The sequence below is a fragment of the Semicossyphus pulcher genome, unplaced genomic scaffold (genome assembly GCF_022749685.1).
Source record: "Semicossyphus pulcher isolate SPU_LCO1_2020_fin unplaced genomic scaffold, fSemPul1.0.p SCAF_21, whole genome shotgun sequence".
Taxonomy (NCBI): Eukaryota; Metazoa; Chordata; class Actinopteri; order Labriformes; family Labridae; genus Semicossyphus; species Semicossyphus pulcher.
The window spans coordinates 20,996,175-21,021,609 of NW_027211695.1; the positions used below are offsets into that span (position 1 = coordinate 20,996,175).

At 40.0% G+C, this 25,435-nt stretch overlaps 1 protein-coding gene across 1 annotated transcript; it reads right to left on the reverse strand.

The window, feature by feature from the left end:
* Positions 1–12,616: 12,616 nt before the first annotated feature.
* Positions 12,617–20,087, reverse strand: LOC138600458 (prestalk protein-like). The gene is made up of 3 exons (XM_069671876.1): positions 20,073–20,087; positions 19,832–19,971; positions 12,617–17,219 (listed from the first exon to the last, which is right to left on the reverse strand). Exons 1-3 carry the CDS (start codon positions 20,085–20,087, stop codon positions 12,617–12,619), a joined length of 4,758 nt encoding a protein of 1,585 aa, XP_069527977.1.
* Between the last annotated feature and the right edge of the window lie 5,348 nt (positions 20,088–25,435).

The following is a 25,435-nucleotide window of genomic DNA, read 5'->3' on the forward strand; positions in this document are numbered from 1 at the left end:
CTAGTGTTTTGTGTTTTCTACAATTGCAATAAAAAGACATTAATAGCGTCATATGTGAAATGTTTCAGTAATAACTATTTCTATCTTGATTTTATTATTTTTCCTTTTCATTTAACAGTTGAAGTCTTATCTGTTTTCCAGAGGGAACTTTTTGAATTTGGTGGAAAGCTCAGAATAAGAGGTGCTGTGTGAAGATACGTCCTTGTTAGGTATTCTGATGCTGGGTGCACACAGAGGTAGGGCCTTTTTACAGACAAAGCACCACATAGCTTGAGTTGATTGGCTTTTCATGTTGTTCTTTTCCAATAACCTGTTTGTAATCACTGGTGCCTTTGTCAGCAGCGAAAAAACCTCGCTTGCCTACAAACATCCACTATTGTTACAGCTGATACTATGCCCTTTCCATCACATTTTTCTTTTTCATTTTAAAATGGTGTGAATATATATACATACACACATGCTTTGTGAGATGTGACAATGCTTATATATTCAATAACCTGCACTGATATTACAGTAAGCCTGCGAGGGACACAAGCCAGCCATGAGAAGTTGACAGCTCAATTTTTAGAAAGAGTTGCATATCTGTTTTGTGTTTACTTTCTCTAATACAGTCATGCAAACTACAGCCAATGTACAAGGTCATTGTTCAGTGAGCTTCCAAATTTTGTACGCATTGTAATATAAATGAAAATGTCTCACCTTAGAGAGAACGAAACAAAAAACTGTAAATAGGCCGGGCGCCTCAGGCATAGTTTTTTCTTTGCATGAATGTCTTCTTTTTATTCCATTAAATATTTGAAAATCTGGTCACTTTGTATATTGTCTTTATTGTTATCATTTATTAATTTTATTATTATTATTATTGTTAGTAGTGGTAGTACAATATTACCTTCTTTAATTATTATTAAATACAGGATACATACTGTATTGCCAAATACAGCTTGCATTCTGTAAATATAAAGTAGTAGCTTACTGCAATTCTATTTCCAGTACCTGTACTTTTGAAATACAGCAATAAACTGTAACAGTACTTAGCTGGCAAAGCTGTTTCTGGTAAATTGCAGTGTAAAAATGGAAAAACATAAAAATCGAAATGATTAATGTGATATTAAATTAGAAAATTGTTTGTGTTTACTTTATAATAATCCGTAACCTTAACTGTACATAATATAAACTCTCAAATAACACTAATTCAAACGTTTACCTCTGGGAAACTTTCACTATATTTTCAACAACATTTATTTCATGTGCTGTTATCAGAAAAATGCACTAATAATTCACAAAAGGAACGCACGGCTTTTGCGGCTGCTAAACCCTTTAATTTTCAAAGCAGAGGCAAAGCCTTGTAAGCACTCCAAACTTCGCTGCGGAGCAAACAGGGTCTCTGGCTCCGGTGCGTTTGGGACGTATTTTAATAAGCCAGTGTGCTTACATTCGGGGCTAAACTTGCCCAATTCTATCATTCATCATTTAAAATTTATATACATACACATATATATATATAAACGTTTTCAGCGAGTTGCTCCTAACTGCAGCGTTGCCACGCTCAGAATTTCCACTTATCATGACAACAATTCCACCTTTGTGTGATCTGCGGAACAAAAATGCTTTTAACAGCCAACTAGTCGTTAAATAATATTTTGACCAAGAGATAAATCGTCTGGGGCTGTGTGTGCCCCATCTCGGCACACGTTTTCCAGATGTGTTGCGCCAGTCGGGAGCCCTAACGCAGGATTGGAATGGAGGTCTTTTCTTGTCTTTTTTTTTTAATCTTGGCGAGCTGCTTTAACTGGGACATTCTAGAAAGGAGGCTGCGTTACAGACAGGGGAAACATCCTCTCTCAGCTCATTATCTGTAAGTAGATAGGATTCAACTCCGTCAGCATGAGAGTGCGGCACTTTCAGCAGCAGAAAAGAGCTGTAAGCATGTCCACTAACATACGCGCAAGAGTGGCATCGTTGGCGCAATATCCTTTTAAAATTAGACCTTCAAACGAGGGAGATTGCGGTGGAAATGATACGCAGTTCATGATGCTATTAACTGTCGTAATCATCCTTTGTGCATTCACCCCTCTGTGCAAATGTTCACAAATAACCACCATCAACCACCGTCCTCCAAGCAAAGAGCTGAACCCCTCGCTTTCCCTCACATCTATCCCCCTTATGAATAAAAAAAACCAGACAAGATCCAATACTATATTGTTTGTGCATTTATATATTTTAAGTGTCTTATTCTAATTTTATTATACAGTTGTATTTGTACGTAAAACCCTGAGTTTCATCATGCACAATCAAATATTATCAAATATAGATACACATAAATTAAAGTGAAATAGAAATGCCAGTTTGATAAAACTAGGATAGTTTATAGATACACACTAGTTTACATTAGACTTTGAATTGTACTTACCTCAAATCAAAGGTTTTAAGATGAGAAGTTTTTTATTCCACCTTTGTACCTGATTTAGATGTTTTCTTAAATGATAAACATTTCTTTTCATTCAGTTAGGTTAGCCTCTGCGATTTTGTAAACCTTTCACCTCATGTGACAGCCGTCATCTATTCAGGGCTTTATATATTGGATAGGAATATCTGCTCATGACGTGTCTCTTACGAGATAAATATTTCTAAAATGTTGTTACACCTTACAAATGAAAAACACTTAATCCTCAATACAGAATTTCATCTGTCAACCTGTCATATTCTTGGCTTGGTATTGTGGCGTACTCCCTTTTTTTGACCCGGGGAACCAGTTGATGGTGCATTCCACCTATGTGAATGTTGAAAGAAGTTCTACCAGTGTGACACTAAGCAATGACAAATAATGACAGAGCTCGAGTAGAGTGGTGATGCCGATGGAGGAAATGTACCCAAAAATAAGAAGCAATATGATTTGTGTGGCATACTCAAACATGTTGATCAGGTATTGTATACAGTATTTGGAGCTTTAGGGTCAAATTGATAAATAAGTACAAAACAATGGTTACATAAGCAAACCGGCACAAAATAATCTCTGTTTCATTTCCTCATATTTCTCCCATGACACCAACATGATCCATTATGAAATTACTAGCCTTTATGTAATGAATAATTAAGACCTGCCCATGTTTTGCTTCTGATCTAAATTTCAGTGGAAATTAGAGATTTTTAAAGATATCAATTTTATCATATTGTTTTAATATAGATAAGTAAAATGCAGGTGCTTATCCTGGATGCTTCTAGTTAGATTTAAACACTTAAAAAAAACAAAGTACACTCCTTTAGCTGTTCCACCTCTATTCTGGCAAAAGTAAGATGGAAGACCTCTGGGGATACGACCTAATAATGCTATCATATGACTTTTCTTTAAGTATGTCCCAGTTGTGAGATAAATGTGGCCCCCGCCTGGTTAATATTCAAAATGGATGAATGGATGAACCGATGAGAGGTTTTGTAACTAAGTTTTGGATTCTGATGTATTTTGCTTTTGTTAAAGTTGATGTTAATGAGCTTCTGACCTACTTTAGATAATAATAGCAGCAGTGCTTGGTACATGAGCATCTGCTGGTGCCAACTGAAACTCTATTACGTACAATTAAACGGCTTCCTGAACGCTGACTCCTTCGGTCCCAAATATCTGTGTGCCTCCCAATCCCATACAAAAACATTTAATGAGATTACTGCCAGGCAAGAGACAATAATTAGACTTTCATGGGTTACATTTAAGACTTTAAATTAAAAAATATATCATAAGAGAGTTGAGTGATCCTTTTATACAAAGCCACTGATTCGCATTTCATGCAACTACATTTGAATTTCCTCTTCTTTATTGGCTGTGAGTGGAGCATGTTAAAGATGAACATCAGGTTTGTCCGGTTTATGAAAAGTACATTCTCTACCTCTTAAGATAATGATATGCTTCTATTAAATTTCCATTGTTTACTTCAAAGTGAAAATGATCCCACAGTTATTTAAATATAGGGACAATGTAGTTTGCTGCTCAATTTTAGTGTTTATTATCAGGCGCAGTTCTCTGGTGTCTTTGGCAACGTGGTTTTGCATTTCACTTTGAAATCACCCGTCAATCAAACAGTGTTGATCAACCTACCAACATGTGTTTATTCATGCTGGATTTATGTTGTTTTTGTCAAAAATAATATCCGAAAAATAATCATAAAACATCATAAAAACACAGCGATGCACTTTCATAATTTATTTACAATTTGGGTTTGCTACTCCCTCACATAAAGGTTATTGTAGGTCACTGCTTCGCAGGTTCTCATAATTTAGACATGATCATGTGATTATAAATATTATCGCAGCATTTACCTTACAGTCCATTATTGATTTGCATTTATCTTCGGCGTATGTGGAAGATGCTGTTATATCACTTTTTCTTACCGTCTGCCTCTGAAGTAAGAGCTATCAGCACGGTGGAACAACTTTGTTATATTTAGGAAAGTGACACATGGGAAACAGAAAAAATGTTGCATACTGCCTAGAATTATTAAATTTGCTTTTTATTTGGGCTATTTTTGCTTTTATTGACAAAACAGCTGAAGAGAGACACAGGAAATAGTGGGAGAAGAGAGTAGGGGACAGTTCTGATGTACATGTCAAATTCCTTTGAGGAAACAGAATAGTTGCTTGGATCCAGAAGATCTATATCTGTGTTTACTCAACTGAGTTGCTAAAAGATGCGGTATTTAGTCTTTGTTGCTCAGAGGGGTCATTACTCAATCCTTAATCCTCAACAAAGGCAACCATAAAGACTAACACTACTGCACATACACGTGAAACGCACCTGCTGTTTCTGTAGAGACTCCCCAAGGCAGCTTACTGATGAATTGTGAGTAAAATGTACTTGTGAACACCAAATTTTGCTAGTGAACATCACAAGAATTTCTTGGTTAAACTAAATGCTTATTCATATGTGGACTTTACTGAGAATATCCTCTGTTAAATTTACTACAAATTTCTGTGTGGAAATTGAAACCTAGAATTTTAGTAGTAAATGTTAATGGCACTCCCAATTTTTTTCAGTGTATGTCACACCTCTGCCACCCAGCAACCCTGGCGCCAAGAGAGGCATTTCAGAGGCACTAAAGAGACAAAAAGAAAATACCAAAGGGATTACACAGTAAAAGGGCAGGCACAAGATGCTCTTGACATAATATCTGCCACAACATCTTCAGAGCCTATGATGTTGCCAATGTCTAATCAGTAGGATTGATAAAAAAAAAAGAAGAAACTAGGACAGCACACCAATTTGCACTTTTATTGCCACACGAACATTTCGGGCAAGACGCCCTCCTTCAGCGTGTATTCTGGTTGGGAAGCAGTTGTTGGAATGTACTGTAGCGCGGGCTATGGTCATCTATAATTAAACCCACCTGTGCATATTGGATGAAGCTGGTCTCAAGCTGAAATACTTTGTGATAGCTCTAAAGCTAGGGGATATGGGATGATTTATTGGACAACCATCTTAACTAGGTACGCTAAGTACAGCGATCTGATTTACTCAAACGTAGTCCTAGGGACACTGTTTCTCAGGGTCATGCATTTGTATCCACTTATAGTCCCATATCAAAGTCTGTCAACCAACTGGCACATATTGAACAGCGACTCTCAAATTGCAATTTCATTTCAAAATTCACCTAAATATCTTCATAAGAGGTCTTCCAACCCATGTGATAACCTGGCCAAGTCAGATGTACCTAAGAGGCCCAATCATTTCCTATCTCAGATCCCGAGTGGGAATTTTCCTTGTCATAACTACTATTCTATGATTAAGGAATCAATTCACCCATCTGAAGTCTGGTATTGACATAAAGGTTAGGGGCAGAATAAAATGCAACACTAAATATGTAGTTTACCTGTTAAAATGTCCATGTAATTTGTATTATGTTGGGAAACTAAACAGAGTTAAAAACTAGGATCTGTGCTCTATCCGTAATGATAAACCATTAGTGGCTTGACATAACCACAGCTTGAGCCAGCTACACTACATGGGCATTGAGACAGTGATGATGCCACGTAGAGGCGGTAATAGGGACAGAATCCTTCTTCAAAGGGAGGCGCATTGGATACACTTTCTTGATACCCTGATTCCCAATGGGATGAAAGAGGAGATTTAATTTGCCTGTTTATATGAAGTGTATATGATTTACATTTGTGTTGAGTTCAGGTGATTGCAGTATTTTATTGTATTGTTTAATTTTGTCACACTCAAGTATCCTACATCATGAAATAGTGTGCCTAAAAAAAAGGTTGGAGCTCCCCCTGCTGGGATGTACTGGTTGGGAAGCATTTGTTGGAATGTACTGTAGCGCGGGCTATGGCCATCTATAATTAAACCCACCTGTGCATATTGATTGTGAAATTGCCAGAAGGAGGGCTGAAGGAGGGCGTCTTGCCCAAAACGTTTGTGTGGCAATAAAAGTAAAAACTGGAGTGCTGTCCTAGTTTCTTTTTTTTTTTTTTTTATCATTACTTTATTGTGGATTCAGCACCCAGTCCTTAAGGTCTGTCTGTGACGTGAGTGTGTTGTGTCTTTATTCAAAAGGTAGGATTCCGAATACAAACTTTTTCACATCAACCTGGGGTTTGGGCAATGTAGGAATGCATTATTTTTTGTGATCTGTGTAGGCCATCAGAGGTTAAATGGAGATCGAGTAGGCTACCTGCCACAATTGAACTGGTTGAGGTGGCAGATATGGACTTGACTAAGGTAAAAGAATCAGGCTGTGGAGAAGAGATATCCTTGTTTGCATGAGGCTTTAATTGTTTAATTCCACACACATTCTAGTTGTGTACACTTGTGTCTGCATTGATCGTGGTCTAATTCTAAAAGAATACAATTTATAATATCAATATAGGCTACATTGTGGTGACAATCAACACTATCATAATAATAATCACAAGTAAGATATTTGTTGGCTATTAAAGAGGCTAATTTGACTAAACACAGGAGCCATGCAAAATGAGTCGTAGCTGCTCCTGTGATTGATGGAGTTCAACACTAGAGGGCGCAGACAAGCTTTCTAACACAGCTTCCCCCAAATGTCTATCAGGACATTTGTTGTCAGAAAGACAACTGTCAGCAGGATCATCTTCATGATCAAGTTGGGGTATCTTTACCAATTGGGCAACAGGGCAAACATGGGTCCATTCTTGCTCCAGAAAACCAACATGGTGGCAGCCAGTTTGCTGACCGATGGCTTCATAAACAGCTGTTTTTCTCTGGTTCTACTATTTATAGTTTTGTGTTTGTTTAAAATTAACCTGTTTTATTGAATACATTTCTCCCTACATCCAAATAAAATATTCTCATTTAAGGCTTTTTATTTCCAGAAAATGACGACAAGATGCAAAAAAGGTGTTTTTCAGACCTCGAATAATGCAAAGAAAACAAGTTCATGTTCAAGTTTAAACAATAGAATACTAATGTTTTAGGTTGGGAAGAACTCAGAAATGAGAATTTGGGGGAATAACTGTTTTTTAATTACAGCTTTCATGCATCTTGGAAGTCTTAAACATTGTTGTCGGGAACGTTTGCAAGTTTGGCCACTCTTTGTTCGATGGCGTGTAACCGTCCATCTTCCTCTTGATCACATTCAGAAGGTTTCAGGGGTTCAGATCTGGGTTTGGCTGGCCGTCACAATTTTTTAAGAGGGCTGTATATCCAATATATCCTTGATTTTATACAGAGGTGCACAGAAGCAGGCTTTAGTTCATATATATTCGTTTAGTGTGTTATTTTAGTGCTTTATTACTTTACTGTCGTTTTATTTTTCAGTGTTTTATCATCTTATTCTAGTTTATTGTCATGGATAACCTTTTAATGTTTTATTGTCTTATTTATGTTTACTATTTTATTCTGCTATTTTGAGTCTTAACATTTTAATCGTACCTCCAGTGTTTCCTCATTATGAATTCATGATAGCGCTTCCTCAGTTCTGTGCCGCTGCAGAATGGTGTCATAACATGGTAAACTATGTGGAAGGCAGCCCACCTTTCTTGTTAAATAGAAAAGGTGCACTCTAAGGCGAATAAACACAATTAATTCTATTTTCAGACGATTACACCAATGAGAACATAATTAGAGTATTTCATTACTCCCATAAATGCTGCTAAAAATCCACAAAAATGGAGCGACGCCTGTGAACTACTTCGGCAGGCAACTCGAGCTGCCCAAATGTGTTTGGTTACAGTGGGACATTTGAAATGAAAACATCTCATCATCAAAGTGTGCGGTACCAAAAGTGACGTTTATCCATTATAATGAATGGATAAAATAAAGGATGAAACCGATTTACTGCTACAGATATCTGTTACTGAGATTGGGATAAAGTAATTTCTTCTTTACAGTCTCAAGGAATGATGAAAGAATAATAATTTGTTTGTGAATTCATAATTCCTTCTTAAGGCACGCAGATGAAGCAGAGAAATAACTCTGTCCTCACTCTCTGTCAACTAAACTACTCGGAGATATGACATGAATAATCATATTTTAAATCTTTTCTTTTTAAAGTTGTTGTCCCCACCAATGTTACAATGAAAACTACGCCCTTGAATACAAATGTGAGTTGTCTGACTGAACTTAAAGTGGTAATTTTGAAGATTTCAGTTTGTTCTCTTTGGCAGCACCTGTGGCAATAAACGGTAATTGGGTAATTGTGGGAGCACACTTCCCAAATATGTAAAAAGTGTGTGACGTCCACGGTTGGCTCCGTTTGTAACTCTTGATTTTCCTGGCTGACGGTCGCTTTCCCTTTCAGACTGTTTGCTTCATCTGAGCGTCGAGATTGTTTCTTCTTCTTTGGATTTTCACTTCTTGTTGAAGTTGTATCTGTAGTCATCCATCTTTTCTTTGTTTGTTCAGCCATAGTAGATTACTGTTTACTCGCAACACTTGCAGAGAGTGGAAAAGCAGCCGCTTAGCTCCGCCTACCCTCTCTGGCAGACCAACCACAGCTGGCTGATGGGAAACGCGTCACTAACTGGGCGCCGCTTGTGATTTTTTCCACGAAAGTCGCCACAGACACCCAGTCTGTAATACTGCAAATGCAAAGGCTTTCATCAGCGGGCCATAGGCTCAGTCACCATTGTGTTACCTCATTCAGCGATACATAGTGACTTAACAGACATTTATTTACATGAAAATCTTTGAGATTATCACATTAAATAATGGGTCTTTAATTGTTGTTTACATGCTTTTGGGATATTGTTTGCTTTTATTCCCAGCAGTAGTTGACTTCTCTATTAACTTGACAAAAGAACGTTGCATTTAATAAATAAATGTCTTTAGTTTTAAGAAGATTCTTTTGCAGCTTAATTGACTTCTTATTAGAGCGAGAAATCAAAGAAAATTAGGTCTTCAAAAACATGGTTCACTGACACAACAAGGACTGAGACCAACTGCATCTAAGATACAGCAGGTTTCAACAGTGTGTAAACATCACAGGTGCTTATATTAAAGCTCCTGACCTTATTCACTTTGCCTTTCCCCTCGAAATTAAAAAAAAAAAAAAATCACACAGGAGACACATTCTCTTAAAAAACGTTTGTATTCTGGTCATTGTAAAGTTTCTGACAGAAAATGTACAAACAATAAAAATACTCACAGAATACACCTATGCACGATTACATAAATAGTTTGTATAAATAAGGAAAATGACTGTGCATTGTTTTGACATGTATAGTGAACCATAAAATGATTCTTAATAAAACTCAAAGCACTGGTTCAGGGTTGGGATGTTAACTCACTATAAAATAAGTGTGTTCCTTCATGTGATTTAGGGTGCTTGAATTTTTTTACAATATGTCTTATGTTACTCTTTGCCTTTTATGCTGGTATTTTGATGCACCTTTGCTGGTAAAAGTTAAAAAGGACATATTTTGTATTTTGATGAAGAAAAACGTAAAACATGTAATTCAAAATCAACAGCATGAGTCAATAACAATTTCTCAGTAGGCATGTTTCAAAGTAAGCTATGACTGAAGGAGAGTAAATTTACAGTTTGACATCTCAGTGGCCCGAGCTTAATACATTTTTTTTGTTATATTGTTTTGCTAATAATTCTAGTGATGATTAATTGGACCAGAAGTTTAAAATAGGTTTTGTCATTCTGTCCAGCCCAGGATCCTGGAAACTCCCACACAAAGACATGAGCATTTTCTGCAGACATACCTAATCCACGTTCATAACTGTGTCCGGTCAGTACAAAGCTGAATTTCATTGTGAGTTAATCGAAAGCAAAATTGAAGACAATCATGAATGTTTGACACCAAAAGTCCTTGTCATACCAGTATTGGCAGTCATGTTATAGTTGAAATTCAAATGGAAATCAGCACTGATACTATTGCTGGTTTGACAGTAGCCAAGACAATGGTACCAGGCAGAACGCAGTGATGAGACTGATCTTGTGACTCACTCCACTGGAAGCTGTAATGAGGAAAGAAGGAAACACAATTTTAGTTGAATAAACAGTTGTGCAAATTACAATATTATTGATAAAGCAGCACAGAATATTGCTTACTTGTGACATTCATGCCATTCACGAGGATGGAGCTGCCTTCAATGTCAAAGCCATTGACGACTGAAGATGCATTGAACAAAACTAGTGCAATCTGAGTGTTATTAGGAACAGATGTGCTATCAAAGCCAAGCTTCAAATCGTTGAAGATTGATCCACTTCTGCAAAGGGAGAAACAAATAATATTGTTTGACATGCAAGATCAGGCCGTTATTCTTATGTGGTAACTTGATCATTCTTAAAAATTACCTGAAGCGCACCACGTCCAAGGACTTGAACGAGGAGGGGAATTCATTTTGATACAAAGGTGTAAGCTGCAGAAACAGAAAACAATTTGCAGGTTAAATGTGTTTTTGTTTTGTTTTTATTCATGTTAGAATACATAACTGTAAGTGAGATAAGATACTAAGAGACGTTTTATTTGTCTTGAGATACTCCCTTTGGTGTCTCTATCATCTATTCTTATGGTAATTTGAATAAGTCACCTTTTTTAATGGTAATTTATAACAGAGAGCACGGTTGTTGTAATTTTGTTGGAAGCATTCAAGTACTTTAATACTAAACTAAGGGGAACAAGAGGAGTAAGGATTTTTAAGGAAAGAAAAATTTAATTATCATTTAAGGTACTTCTATGAATACTGGTTACTTATAGTTTATAGAACTGGAAAACAAGTCTGGGAGAAATTGATATTGGGCTTCTGTGAAGTTATTATGTACACTCATGACAGTGACAGTAGGGTAAATGTTGTGTTTCCCAGTATTGTAGCACAAGGTAGCCAGGTACCCATTATATACAAAAAATTAATAGTACTTAGAAAATCATTCATTCTTATTTCTTCTGAGATGGTCAGCTATTCTTGTGTTGCCAATAGTCTTGTTTTCTTCGTCTGTATCATGAAATGTTATACTAACATTTCAGTTCTTTGAGTATTGGCTTGAGATCTTCGATAAAAAAAACATGGCACTAGTGTACTAGGAGATTTTGTTGTGCTTTTGAGACTTACCTGTGTCTTTATCATTGAAGAACGATTTTGAGAAGCCGCAGATGATAGATTCAGCAAATCATTTGTAAAAGTAGCTTGAACAGATCTGAAAGACACATTTACAAATGTAACAGCGGCAGTTGCAGGTGTTGCTGTGGAAGGTGCTTGAGTGGCAGGTGCTGGGGTTGTAGGTGCTGCTGTGGAAGGTGCAACTGGAACTGGACCCCCTGCAGAAAGAATTTTTATGGAATAAGTTAATTTAATTTAATTTAATTGTTTGTGCACAAACAAAAAAAATGCTCAGAGTGAAATATTTTGTTATAATCACTTACCTATTGCTAAAATTGAGCTGGGGTTAAAGCTCACAGTAAAGTTATTGTTGGTATTATTTGCAGCTTCTGCAAAGGTTTGAGCAACATCAGCATTCACTGGGAGTTGATTAGTGGGAGTAGTCTGATTGAAGATAATCTCCAGATTTGCTTGAACTCCGTCTGCTCGTGTCGTGGGATCAATACGACTGTATAATAAAACCAAGTGTCAAATAATAACATACGGCAAATATGTTGCTGGATTTAATCTGTGACTCACACCTTTTAACATTGTAAGATCATGTCTCATGTCTATAGTTCTAAAAATATAACAAAAGCAGAGGACCGATGTAAGAAAAAAGTTTACCTGAAATTTTTCACCCTGCATTTGTCAAATAGAGAACCAAAACTTCTTCGGCATATTGTTTCACACTGCAAAAAGAAAGCAAAATTTAGGGACCTTAAGTTGGTTTCAAGAACACATTTCTTAAATTAAAAATACAATGTGCAAAAATGAAAAAAAAATTAATTCTCAGTTTAATTAATTATTAAATCATTAATGCATGGCATGGACACAAACTGTAACCACTATAAAAAACGACTTACTGTATTTACAACTCGACTTTCAAGTTCTTTGAATTTTTGGCTGTTGCGGTCATTGAGGTCGTCTGTAAAATTTTCCCTTTGCAAGTCTGCTCTGACTGTGTAAACAGGTGCAGCGGTAATTGTTGTTGCAGCAGCAGTTGTTGCAGCAGCGGTAGCTGCAGCAGCTGTTGTTGCAGAAGCTGCTGTTGCGGCAGCAGTTGTTCTAGCAGAGGTAGGTGCAGCAGCTGTTGTTGCAGAAGTTGCTGTTGCGGCAGCAGTTGTTCCAGCAGCAGTAGCTGCAGCAGCTGTTGTTGCAGAAGCTGCTGTTGCAGCAGCAGTTGTTCCAGCAGCGGTAGGTGCAGCAGTTGTTCCAGCAGCGGTAGGTGCAGCAGTTGTTCCAGCAGCGGTAGGTGCAGCAGCTGTTGTTGCGGCAGCAGTTGTTTGAGCAGAGGTTGGTGCAGCAGCTGTTGTTGCAGAAGTTGCTGTTGCGGCAGCAGTTGTTCCAGCAGCGGTAGGTGCAGCAGCTGTTGTTGCAGAAGTTGCTGTTGCGGCAGCAGTTGTTCCAGCAGCGGTAGGTGCAGCAGCTGTTGTTGCGGAAGCTGCTGTTGCGGCAGCAGTTGTTCCAGCAGCAGTAGCTGCAGCAGCTGTTGTTGCAGAAGTTGCTGTTGCGGCAGCAGTTGTTCCAGCAGCGGTAGGTGCGGCAGCTGTTGTTGCGGAAGCTGCTGTTGCGGCAGCAGTTGTTCCAGCAGCGGTAGGTGCAGCAGCTATTGTGGCAGCAGTTGTTCCAGCAGAGGTTGGTGCAGTAGCTGTTGTTGCAGAAGTTGCTGTTGCGGCAGCAGTTGTTCCAGCAGCGGTAGGTGCGGCAGCTGTTGTTGTGGAAGCTGCTGTTGCGGCAGCAGTTGTTCCAGCAGCGGTAGGTGCAGCAGCTGTTGTTGCAGAAGTTGCTGTTGCGGCAGCAGTTGTTCCAGCAGCGGTAGGTGCAGCAGTTGTTCCAGCAGCGGTAGGTGCAGCAGCTGTTGTTGCAGGAGCTGCTGTTGCGGCAGCAGTTGTTTGAGCAGAGGTTGGTGCAGCAGCTGTTGTTGTTCCTGCAGCGGTAGTTGCAGCTGTTGTTGGTACCACAGTTGTCGCAGCAGCTGTAGTTGCAGCAGTGGTTGTTCCAGCAGCGGTAGCTGCAGCTGTTGTTGCAGCAGTGGTTGTTCCAGCAGCGGTAGTTGCAGCTGTTGTTGGTACCACAGTTGTTGCAGCGGTAGTTGCAGCTGTTGTTGGTACCACAGTTGTTGCAGCTGTTGTTGGTACCACAGTTGTCGCAGCAGTTGTTGTTGCAGCAGCAGTAGTTGCAGCAGTTGTTGTTCCTGCAGCGGTTGTTGCAGCAGTGGTTGTTCTTGCAGCAGTAGTTGCAGCTGTTGTTGGTACCACAGTAGTTGCAGCAGCAGTAGTTGCAGCAGTTGTTGTTCCTGCAGCGGTAGTTGCAGCTGTTGTTGTTACCACAGTTGTCGCAGCTGTTGTTGTTGCAGCCGCGGTAGTTGCAGCAGTTGTTGTTCCTGCAGCGGTAGTTACAGCTGTTGTTGGTACCACAGTTGTCGCAGCAGTTATTGTTGCAGCATCTGTTGTTCCTGCAGCGGTTGTTGCAGCAGTGGTTGTTCCTGCAGCGGTAGTTATAGCTGTTGTTGGTACCACAGTTGTTCCAGCTGTTGTTCCTGCAGCGGTAGTTGCAGCAGTGGTTGTTCCTGCAGCGGTAGTTGCAGCTGTTGTTGTTACCACAGTTGTCGCAGCAGTAGTTGTTGCAGCCGCGGTAGTTGCAGCAGTTGTTGTTCCTGCAGCGGTAGTTACAGCTGTTGTTGGTACCACAGTTGTCACAGCAATTGTTGTTGCAGCAGCGGTAGTTGCAGCAGTTGTTGTTCCTGCAGCGGTTGTTGCAGCAGTGGTTGTTCCTGCAGCGGTTGTTATAGCTGTTGTTGGTACCACAGTTGTTGCAGCTGTTGTTGGTACCACAGTTGTCGCAGCAGTTGTTGTTGCAGCAGGGGTAGTTGCAGCAGTAGTTGTTCCAGCAGCGGTAGTTGCAGCTGTTGTTGTTACCACAGTTGTCGCAGCAGTTGTTGTTGCAGCAGCGGTAGTTGCAGCAGTTGTTGTTCCTGAAGCGGTTGTTGCAGCAGTGGTTGTTCCTGCAGCGGTAGTTATAGCTGTTGTTGGTACCACAGTTGTTGCAGCTGTTGTTGGTACCACAGTTGTCGCAGCAGTTGTTGTTGCAGCAGGGGTAGTTGCAGCAGTGGTTGTTCCTGCAGCGGTAGTTGCAGCTGTTGTTGTTGCAGCCGTGGTAGTTGCAGCAGTTGTTGTTCCTGCAGCGGTAGTTACAGCTGTTGTTGGTACCACAGTTGTCGCAGCAGTTGTTGTTGCAGCAGCAGTAGTTGCAGCAGTGGTTGTTCCTGCAGCGGTAGTTATAGCTGTTGTTGGTACCACAGTTGTTGCAGCTGTTGTTGTTGCAGCAGTGGTAGTTGCAGCAGTTGTTGTTCCTGCAGCGGTTGTTGCAGCAGTGGTTGTTCCTGCAGCGGTAGTTATAGCTGTTGTTGGTACCACAGTTGTTGCAGCTGTTGTTGTTGCAGCAGTGGTAGTTGCAGCAGTTGTTGTTCCTGCAGCGGTTGTTGCAGCAGTGGTTGTTCCTGCAGCGGTAGTTGCAGCTGTTGTTGTTACCACAGTTGTCGCAGCAGTTGTTGCAGCTGCGGTAGTTGCAGCAGTTGTTGTTCCTGCAGCGGTAGTTACAGCTGTTGTTGGTACCACAGTTGTCGCAGCAGTTGTTGTTGCAGCAGCAGTAGTTGTTGCAGCAGCAGTAGTTGCAGCAGTTGTTGTTCCTGCAGCGGTTGTTGCAGCAGTGGCTGTTCCTGCAGCGGTAGTTATAGCTGTTGTTGGTACCACAGTTGTTGCAGCTGTTGTTGTTGCAGCAGTGGTAGTTGCAGCAGTTGTTGTTCCTGCAGCGGTTGTTGCAGCAGTGGTTGTTCCTGCAGCGGTAGTTGCAGCTGTTGTTGGTACCACAGTTGTCGCAGCAGTTGTTGCAGCCGCGGTAGTTGCAGCAGTTGTTGTTCCTGCAGCGGTAGTTACAGCTGTTGTTGGTACCACAGTTGTCGCAGCAGTTGTTGTTGCAGCAGCAGTAGTTGCAGCAGTGGTTGTTCCTGCAGCGGTAGTTATAGCTGTTGTTGGTACCACAGTTGTTGCAGCTGTTGTTGTTGCAGCAGTGGTAGTTGCAGCAGTTGTTGTTCCTGCAGCGGTTGTTGCAGCAGTGGTTGTTCCTGCAGCGGTAGTTACAGCTGTTGTTGGTACCACAGTTGTCGCAGCAGTTGTTGTTGCAGCAGCAGTAGTTGCAGCAGTTGTTGTTCCTGCAGCGGTTGTTGCAGCAGTGGTTGTTCCTGCAGCGGTAGTTATAGCTGTTGTTGGTACCACAGTTGTTGCAGCTGTTGTTGGTGCAGCAGTGGTAGTTGCAGCAGTTGTTGTTCCTGCAGCGGTTGTTGCAGCAGTGGTTGTTCCTGCAGCGGTAGTTGCAGCTGTTGTTGGTACCACAGTTGTCGCAGCAGTTGTTGCAGCCGCGGTAGTTGCAGCAGTTGTTGTTCCTGCAGCGGTAGTTGCAGCTGTTGTTGTTACCACAGTTGTCGCAGCAGTTGTTGCAGCCGCGGTAGTTGCAGCAGTTGTTGTTCCTGCAGCGGTAGTTGCAGCTGTTGTTGGTACCACAGTTGTCGCAGCAGTTGTTGTTGCAGCAGCAGTAGTTGCAGCAGTTGTTGTACCTGCAGCGGTTGTTGCAGCAGTGGTTGTTCCTGCAGCAGTAGTTGCAGCTGTTGTTGGTACCACAGTTGTCGCAGCAGTTGTTGTTGCAGCAGCGGTAGTTGCAGCTGTTGTTGTTACCACAGTTGTCGCAGCAGTTGTTGTTGCAGCAGCGGTAGTTGCAGCAGTGGTTGTTCCTGCAGCGGTAGTTGCAGCTGTTGTTGGTACCACAGTTGTCGCAGCAGTTGTTGTTGCAGCAGCGGTAGTTGCAGCAGTGGTTGTTCCTGCAGCGGTAGTTGCAGCTGTTGTTGTTACCACAGTTGTCGCAGCAGTTGTTGTTGCAGCCGCGGTAGTTGCAGCAGTTGTTGTTCCTGCAGCGGTAGTTACAGCTGTTGTTGGTACCACAGTTGTCGCAGCAGTTGTTGTTGCAGCAGCGGTAGTTGCAGCAGTTGTTGGTACCACAGTTGTTGCAGCGGTTGTTGCAGCAGTGGTTGTTCCTGCAGCAGTAGTTGCAGCTGTTGTTGGTGCCACAGTTGTCGCAGCTGTTGTTGCAGCAGCAGTAGTTGCAGCAGTGGTTGTTCCTGCAGCCGTAGTTGCAGCTGTTGTTGGCACCACAGTTGTCGCAGCAGTTGTTGTTGCAGCAGAGGTAGTTGTAGCAGTTGTTGTTCCTGCAGCGGTTGTTGCAGCAGTGGTTGTTCCTGCAGCGGTAGTTGCATCTGTTGTTGGTACCACAGTTGTTGCAGCTGTTGTTGCAGCAGTGGTTGTTCCAGCAGCGGTAGTTGCAGCTGTTGTTGGTACCACAGTTGTTGCAGCAGCTGTTGTTCCAGCAGCAGTAGTTGCAGTAGTTGTTGTTCCAGCAGCGGTTGTTACAGCTGTGGTTGGTACCACAGTTGTTACAGCTGTAGTTGCAGCAGTGGTTGTTCCTGCAGCCGTAGTTGTAGCTGTTGTTGGTACCCCAGTTGTAGCAGCTGTTGTTGTTGTAACAGCAGCTGTTGTCGGTACCACAGTTGTTGTTGTAGCAGCTGTGGTTGTCGGCATTGCAGTTGTTGTTGTTGCTGTAGTTGATGTTATGGCTAACACTATTAACAAGGAACAAAAAGTGAAAACAATTAAACTGATCTTAAAAATTACAAAATGTTCACTATTTTATTGTGCCACAAACATAAATATAAAGAAATTTGAAAAGTGAGAGTAAAATACAACTATTCTTTTATCATTTTTTAAAATGATGATCCAAGGGTTTAATGAATATGTCTGACGTGTCTTTGAAAAGGAAATAAAACATGAGGGTTAAACAAAAACTTACCTTTCAGAATCAGGAAAATTGATATGATCCGTCTGAAGCTCATCTTTGCTTTCTTAAGTCTGTAAAACCCAATAATGTGGAGACTTACACACAACAGAAGCATGTCAAATCAATTGGCACTTCAGTTACAAGCAAGTGGAATTAAAACTTTCTTTATTGTGGTGATACTGGTATTTCTGTGAGAAGCAAACCATTAACATTTTTAAATTGACAAAATGACAATCAAAACATTCAAAATGTAATGTTATTTTTTACTTCAGTATTTTAAATTATCGATATGGAACAGCATGTGCCACCTTCATAGAAATCTGTATCTTGAAGCTCATAGATTCTAAGTCTAAAACATCTAATACTTTCACCTTATACTGTACGTTTCTGAATGTTCAATGTACTGTACATCATGTTCCTTAAGTTCTGGTTTAACAGAAATAATAATAGAAACATTGAATTTGATGAAAAAGTCGTGGCAAATATTTTTTTTTCAAATATTCAATACAACTTACAACAGAACATTACTGCAAATTTACAAATCCAAGTCATTGGGAAGAGCCACTGATTTAGCAAAAGGCTAATTCCCCCATCAAAAGACCTTAATACCTGGTTCTTAAGGTTAAACTCTGCAGGTAATTTCACCTCTCTCATTAAATGTTGTCAACAAATGTTTTTGCCTCTGATATTCATTCTAAAATGTCTAGTGTCTTTTCTGTCCATTTCTCCATAAAAAGTTAGATCTCAGGGAATCTACTTCTCTACATGTACAGTACTTGTACTAACAGGTGCACTAAGTGAGTTTACTACACCCTAAACACTCAGTCTGGCAAATGCTGACAACCAACAATCTTCTACCAAATGTATTTGAGCAAAGCACTGAATGCCGGTGCAGGGGTGCTACCCTGATCTCTACCCAAATGATGAAGGGGGAGGAAAAAGACGATTGAGTACAAATATACAATATAATTTCAAATACACATTTTAAATTGAAGTACTTTTTTTTTTTTTTTTTAAATATCTGAATATGATTAAAAGATGCCGCAATATTTGTACCTAAGCTTCAAAAAACTTAGAAGCACTTTGAATGTTAAATAAATGTTAAAAAAACTACACAATTTATAAGGAAACAAATGTATTAACCTTTCTTTACATAAGGAGAGAAACATATTTTTTTAAAAATAGGCGTACGTACAGATTTTAAAATGTACTTACCTTAGCTGAAAGCTGAAATGATGTAAGATGAAAAGTTATAAATTCCCCTTCAATCAGCTCTGGATTTCTCTCTAGCAAAGTTTTTTATTAAGTCAGCCCAGTTCAAGGCTGACATACGGTAAAGGTTTCACCTTGTGTAATTCCCATCAACTAGTGAGGGCTTTATATATTGGAACGGAATAAAGCTAATGACGTGGCTCATAGATGATTAATATTTAAGAAATGTTGTATCACCTGCGTGACAAAACCAAATTACAGGATACATAGGGTCGACTGTGAACCTGTCATTTTCTTGGCTCAGCACTACAGCACACTCCCTCTTTTGTTCTGTGACACATTCCACCATGGAGGAAGTTCCATCAGTGTGACGGTAAGTTATGACGAACAAATAAATTGTGAGGTAGTGAGGTGGAAATCTAGCAGGAAAAGCCATTTAAACATTTATGAATAACATAACCACTGAAACATATTGAACAGGTACTGTAGATGTTGCTTTGAATTGTTAGGGTAAATCTGTAATAAGATAACACAACATAGTTAAGTACAAAACAATAATGTTTGTATGCACACGTCAAACAAAAAGTATCTCAGTTTCATTACATCACATATATTTGCATACGTGTAATACCCTAATGTTAAGGATTCATGATAAGGAATGAATGATGCTAAATCAGTGGGTACAATATGACCTTGATGTTTAATGTCACTCCGGTTATATATATATATATATATATACACACAAGTACAATCGTGTGAAATGCTTGAGCTCGGAGGCTCCATTTAAAAGAGAAAATATTAAATAAACATAAAGACGATACGCAAAAAAAGGATATTTGAGAAAAAATGTACATGTAGAGCTAAATATATACAGTGTATCAAGACAAAATATATACATTTAAGCCAGAGGCAGAAATATAAAAATATACATTTAAGAGTCAGTATTGTGCAGGGGTTGGATTGCACTTGTGTGTTTATGAAGTTTATTTATTTAAAAGTTTAATGGCCTGGTGGAAAAAGCTGTTCCTCAGTCTGCTGGTGTGTGCCTTGAGGGACATGTACCTCTGAACTGAGAGTAGCAGGGAGAGCAGGCGGTTATGTGGGTGTGACATGTGGCTTATCCTTGATTACCCTCAGGGACAAGGGCACGGCTGGGCATACAGCTCTATGCTAGGCAGCTCACACCCTGTGATGTGCCCGGCCATGTACACCAGCCTCTCCAGCGCCTTACGGCCCAGGCTGGTGCAACTGCCATACCAGGTGCTGAAGCAGCCTGCAGGAGGCTCTCTATGAAGTCCCTCAGGAGTTGGGGCCTCACCAAATTTCTTTAGGTACCATGTTGGGCTTTTTTAACAACCACAGCGGTGTGGCTAGCCCATGTTAAGTCCTTGTGAATGTTCACCCCCAGGTATTTAAATCTGCCCACTATCTCCACAGGCATGCCGTTGATGGTGACTGGGGGGTGAGTGCCTCCACTTCTCCTGTAATCCACAATGACCTCCTTGATCTTGGTGAAGTTCAGTGAGAGGCGCCAGAATCCAGTCACACAGTGCAGTGTTCAGGCCCAGATCCCTGAACTTGCTGACGAGCCTGGAGGGCACTATGGTATTGAATGCTGAGCTGTAGTCCACAAAGAGACTCCTCACATAAGTGTCCCTCCCCTGTAATGGTTTGGAGTTCCTGCAAAGGTGCCTGGGGTTGTTGGAGGCAAGGCTGGACTTTAGCAGTTGGTTGTATTCCCTCTTTTGTTGTTGTTCCCCGTTTTACTGTTGTCCTTAATGTGTTGTGTGTGTGTGTTTGCATTCCTCTGGTGATCCTGAGGTAAGGGCTGCTGCGTGAAGAGCTGCATAGACTTCACTGTAAATAAATGTTTTTTAGTTTTCTGTGTGGACTACATTCCCCGTGCATTTTTTTAATGAACTGGTGATGGTGTCCGTGTAGTCAATGATATTGTCCCTGTCAGTCCTGAATGATTCCCAGTCCACGTGATCAAAACAATCGTGCTGGATGGCATCCGATTGGTCTGACCTGGGGTCCGTTTCAGAAAGGAGGTTCAACAAACCCTCAGTCTAACCCCGGACTGTGGTTTGACTTACTCTGAGTTAAAATTCGCTGGCTTTTTGGTTTCAGAAAAGCTGATCAGAGTTAGTTCAATCAACTCTGAGTAGGTTCAGCTGGAGTTAAGTGTGTGCACGCTGACTATAACAAGCCAGCATTAATGGAGCCCCGACACCACGATTCACCATGGCAGCGGTACACAAAAAGAGGTCCTCCTACGTCACACCAGTGGAGCTCGAAATCCTCATGCAGACGTTCAGCAAATACGAGCATGTTTTTAGAAAAATAAAGTAACACGGCTGCAGCTGCAAAAGAGAGAGAAGCGGCGTGGGAAGTAACTGCTGCTCGAGTAAATTTGCAAGTTTGAACTGGTCTATTTATTTAATACTTAAACACGACCGGAAGCTAAAATTTATATTAATTTAGGAGCAATCCAGCAGGAGAAAAAAACATACATGGAAGCACTTCAATCATATTTTAAATATTAAACTAATGAAATATCATTCAGTGGCTGTTTTAATGTGCATTAGCTTTATCCCTAACATGATGCTGACTTCACATACATTATAATTTATGTTGATTAAACTGAATTGTGTTAGTTTAAAAATAAAAAAATCTAATAACTAACTTATTTGAGTGCCCTCGGCAGTGGTGGTGGAAAATCTAAAAATTATGACTTTGACACAGATTTGTCTTTTAATTTTTTTATCATAATTATGAAAGACTTTTGCAAAGGGGTCAGAGCAGCAACGCAACGTTTTTTTTTAAATTTGTAACCGCTCGAACACACGTGAGACGGGCTGAATGGAAAGGAAGTTGAATGAGGGTTTTTTGTATTCTAGAGGCAGGAGACAGAGCAAAACTCTGAGTTTCCTGGAGAAAACCTGCTCCCGACCAGATTAGGTTCACAGACACACCATAGTAACCAACTCAGAGTTAAAGTTACCTCTCTTTCTGAAACGGCAAACCCGAGGTTTCCCTCATGGCAGGGTTAACAAACCAGGGGTTTTCACTAAACCCGCTTTCTGAAACGGACCCCAGTGATGTACGGTCCTATAGGCTGGGGCCTCCTGATTCAACCTCTACCTACAGGAGGGTAGGAGAAGGAGGATGGAGGAGTGATCTAATTTGCCAAATGGTGGGCAGTGGAAGGCTTTGCAAGTCGGAAAGTCTAGCAATGGTCCAGTATGTTTTCTCCATGTGTGTTGAAGTGAATGTGTTGGTAAAGTTTGGGCAGTGTTTTCTTAAAATTGGCCCTGTTAAATTCCCCAACAACAATAAGTGCCGTCTCCAGGTGTGCAATGTCCTGCAGAGCTCTTTTTGATGTTGGAATCGTCCTCTATACCCAGGTCCACTATTCAAGATATTCAGGGGGCCTTTTGTAGAAATAGGAGACTAAACATTTATGATGCACAGTTTATAGAAAAGAGCCATGCATTCTTATTTTTGAGTCTTAGGAGAGCTCTACCACCTCAGGTGAACTGGCTTATTGAGTTAATATGTTTTCATTAATGTTGCTAGTAGTTTGACTGCCATTTCTATCACTGTTTGTCTTTATTCACTCTAGTGGTGAAACATGGTTATCTAATCACCATTGTATTCGTTACTAGGGTGCGGCCTTCATGACATACCAGTGTCTGAGTCTTACGTTGATTATTGACCTTCAAGAAAGCCTGAGGCACAGACGTCATCTGCATTTGGAAACAAAGTGCGAATCCTTCTCTCAAGTTACTTCTGGTAATCAAAAATCCTTACACAATATATTTAAATAATATATATTCAAATGGAGGGCATTCACTGTGCTGAAAGAAATAAAAAACAGGTCTGAATAAATAACACAATTAAACACGAGTGAGTAAAATCCTTATAAATCAGATACATGTTAATGAGATACTTAAAAAAACTGTGGATTAAAGTGCAAACCTGTTAGTCATGTTGCAAGGGTTGGAACAGGACGTTGGTTTATTTTGTTCTCAGAATAGTAATTAAAAGCTGCTTCAGCCTGTGATTCTGACTCATTAAAATTAATGCTAATTTTAGGTTGGTATGTAGGTGGGTGTGTAAGTCAGCTGGTAGGTAAGTTGCGTACCTTGTTTATCTCCGAAGGACAGGCAAAATTTATATAATATATTTGGTTTATTACTATTACTATTACTATGTACAGTAGATCAGAAATGAATCTTGGTCCAAAACTATTGATTGATTTATAAACCAGCAGCAGCTCTGTTAACTTCTTTTTTTTTTTTTTTACTTGAAGCTTAAGATATAAGAACATGAGTTATGTGATTAGTTCTTTAGCTAATTCAGAACACTCCTGCTAGAGTTCAAAGGAGAACCAGAAGTTATTTGTTGGTCTTTTTGGATAGACCAGACAAGTGACCATTACAGTAGTCTACCTAGCTAAGTTGCACTAAATCTTGTCTGAACATGAGACCTCTTATCCTTGCAATTTGATTAGGATCATACAATGCAGATTAAGTGTCTGTTTTGAAGAGCTTCAGAAATGAGTCAATCAAAACACCAACATTTCTAAGAAGTATTTTAGTCTTTACAGCTCTGGACTCAAGCTGAGCATCATCTTTAATATTCTTTCCTATCTATCGCAAATACCGTTTTTTTTCTTTTTATTTAAAAGAAATGTAAATCGCTTCCAGCCATTTCATTTACTTGCTCGAAACAAAAACCTCTTTTCAAGGTTGGGTTATTATGCCTGTTACACCTCATCTTTAATATAAAAAGCATGCAGGCGGAATGGTGGGTCAAAGTGATTCTGCCTCCTAGCCGGCATTGGATGTAGTAACAGAGGAGGTATTAGTGTTACCATCGGAGCAGGCAGAACAGTGCTGTGTGTGTGTATGTGAAGCTCAAGCTGCTTTTTTTTTTATCACATTGCACGCCTATTGCTTCTGCAACACCAGAACACAATGTAAAAACACACACTAGGGTGGCTTTATGTTGGCATTGCTTGGTTCAGTTTAAAATGGCCAGTCAATGTGCCATCAATGGGGGAGCTTGGGGCTATAGATGATAAGTGATTCTTAGTGGCCATAGTGACTTGGTGATAGAGCTATGTAAATCTGAGTGTCTGTATAGCTGTAATACCCAACGTTATTTCCATGTATGATTTTACATTGATGGAACATTTACAGGTTAAATAGGAGTGCCCCAAATATTGAACCCTGGTGGACTCCACATGTTATGGACCTGTCAGATTTATGTTCACAGTCGAAACAACGTAGCCTCTGTCTTTAAAATATGATCTTGTCACAGCCCAAACTGGGTGGAAGCCAGGGGAATGAGGAAGATTGCCACTGGTTTATATGGCAAGCAGCAATGCCAGGTGAGCCAAATGTCCTGATAACCCAACTCTGCCCACCAAGCCTTTGAATGGTGAGGCTTGTTCCCAGAGGGTCGTCACACCTCCCTCTTGAAAAAATGGTTCTACCACAAACTCTGAAACTTGAGAAAACATTCTTACAATTAAAAATGTGCATTTCACATTGAGCCACCTAGTTCATGAAGACAAAAGGCTGACACACGCACACCACAAATAAAGTGCATCTCCCACCAATCTAACCACGACACCCTACTAACACCCCATCTTCAATCCAACAGTTTGTCTGCCCTCAGAAATCCACAACCTTGGTACGAGAGGAATCATTTTTAAGACTAGGAGGACAGACACAATATAGTTACATTAATAATTAGCAGAGGTTAAGTGGAAGAGCAAAACTATGTGGGACAGTACACTAAACAAACAAAGACAATTGTATCATGACAGTGTCTGCGTCAAAGCCCAATTCCTGACTGCATGACACTTACCAACTGGTATGAACCAACTCTTACCATTAAACAAGCCTGATACAAAAACATGAACCTGGAGTGCTACATTCCAAAGTGCATCATCAAATCCAAAGTATATCTCATAACAACAAACTGGAATCTCCCCCACCATAGACTAATTTAATTAACACTCACTACAAAAGCTCAACCCTAGTCTTCCGGCAGCTACTACTACTGATTCACTGGAAAGCAGTGGGTCCAGAATGCCCCTGCTATGCTGTTACCCCCAGATAGCCATGGACGTGATCCACAGTAATAATAATAACAATAATAATAATAATAACAATAATAATAGTAATAGTTATAACTTTATTTATATAGCATCTTTAAAAACAAAAGTTTACAAAGTGCTTTGACAACCAAGCAAAACAAGCAAATCATAAAACCAGCAGATCACAAAACAATCAAGGCACAAAAACAGGCAAAGCACAAGAGCCAACAGGCAACAGGGGAACCCACACAACATAGCCAGACACTAGACCAGTGGGACAAAGCAGGAAGAAGTAGAAACAGTAAATAGAAGTAAAATATCTAAGAGAGATAAAAGAGAGGAAATAAAGCAATAAAAGAAATAAAAGCAATAAGAGATAAAAACTAGTAAAGGCAATACAAACAATAAAACAGCTAAAAGAAATAGAAGCTATAACAGGGAATAAAAATGAGAAAAGCAACAGAAAGAGAATACAGCAATGAAAGAGCTTAAAACAATAGAAGGAAGTAAAGGCACTAAAGCAACAAAGGAGATTAAAGTAATAGAAGCAATAATAATAATAATAATAATAATAATAATTAAAAGCAATAAAAGTAAGAATAAAGTGGAATAACATTTTTTTTGAAAGACGATTAATAGCCAAGAAGAAGAAGAAGAAGAAGACGACATCACTTAAA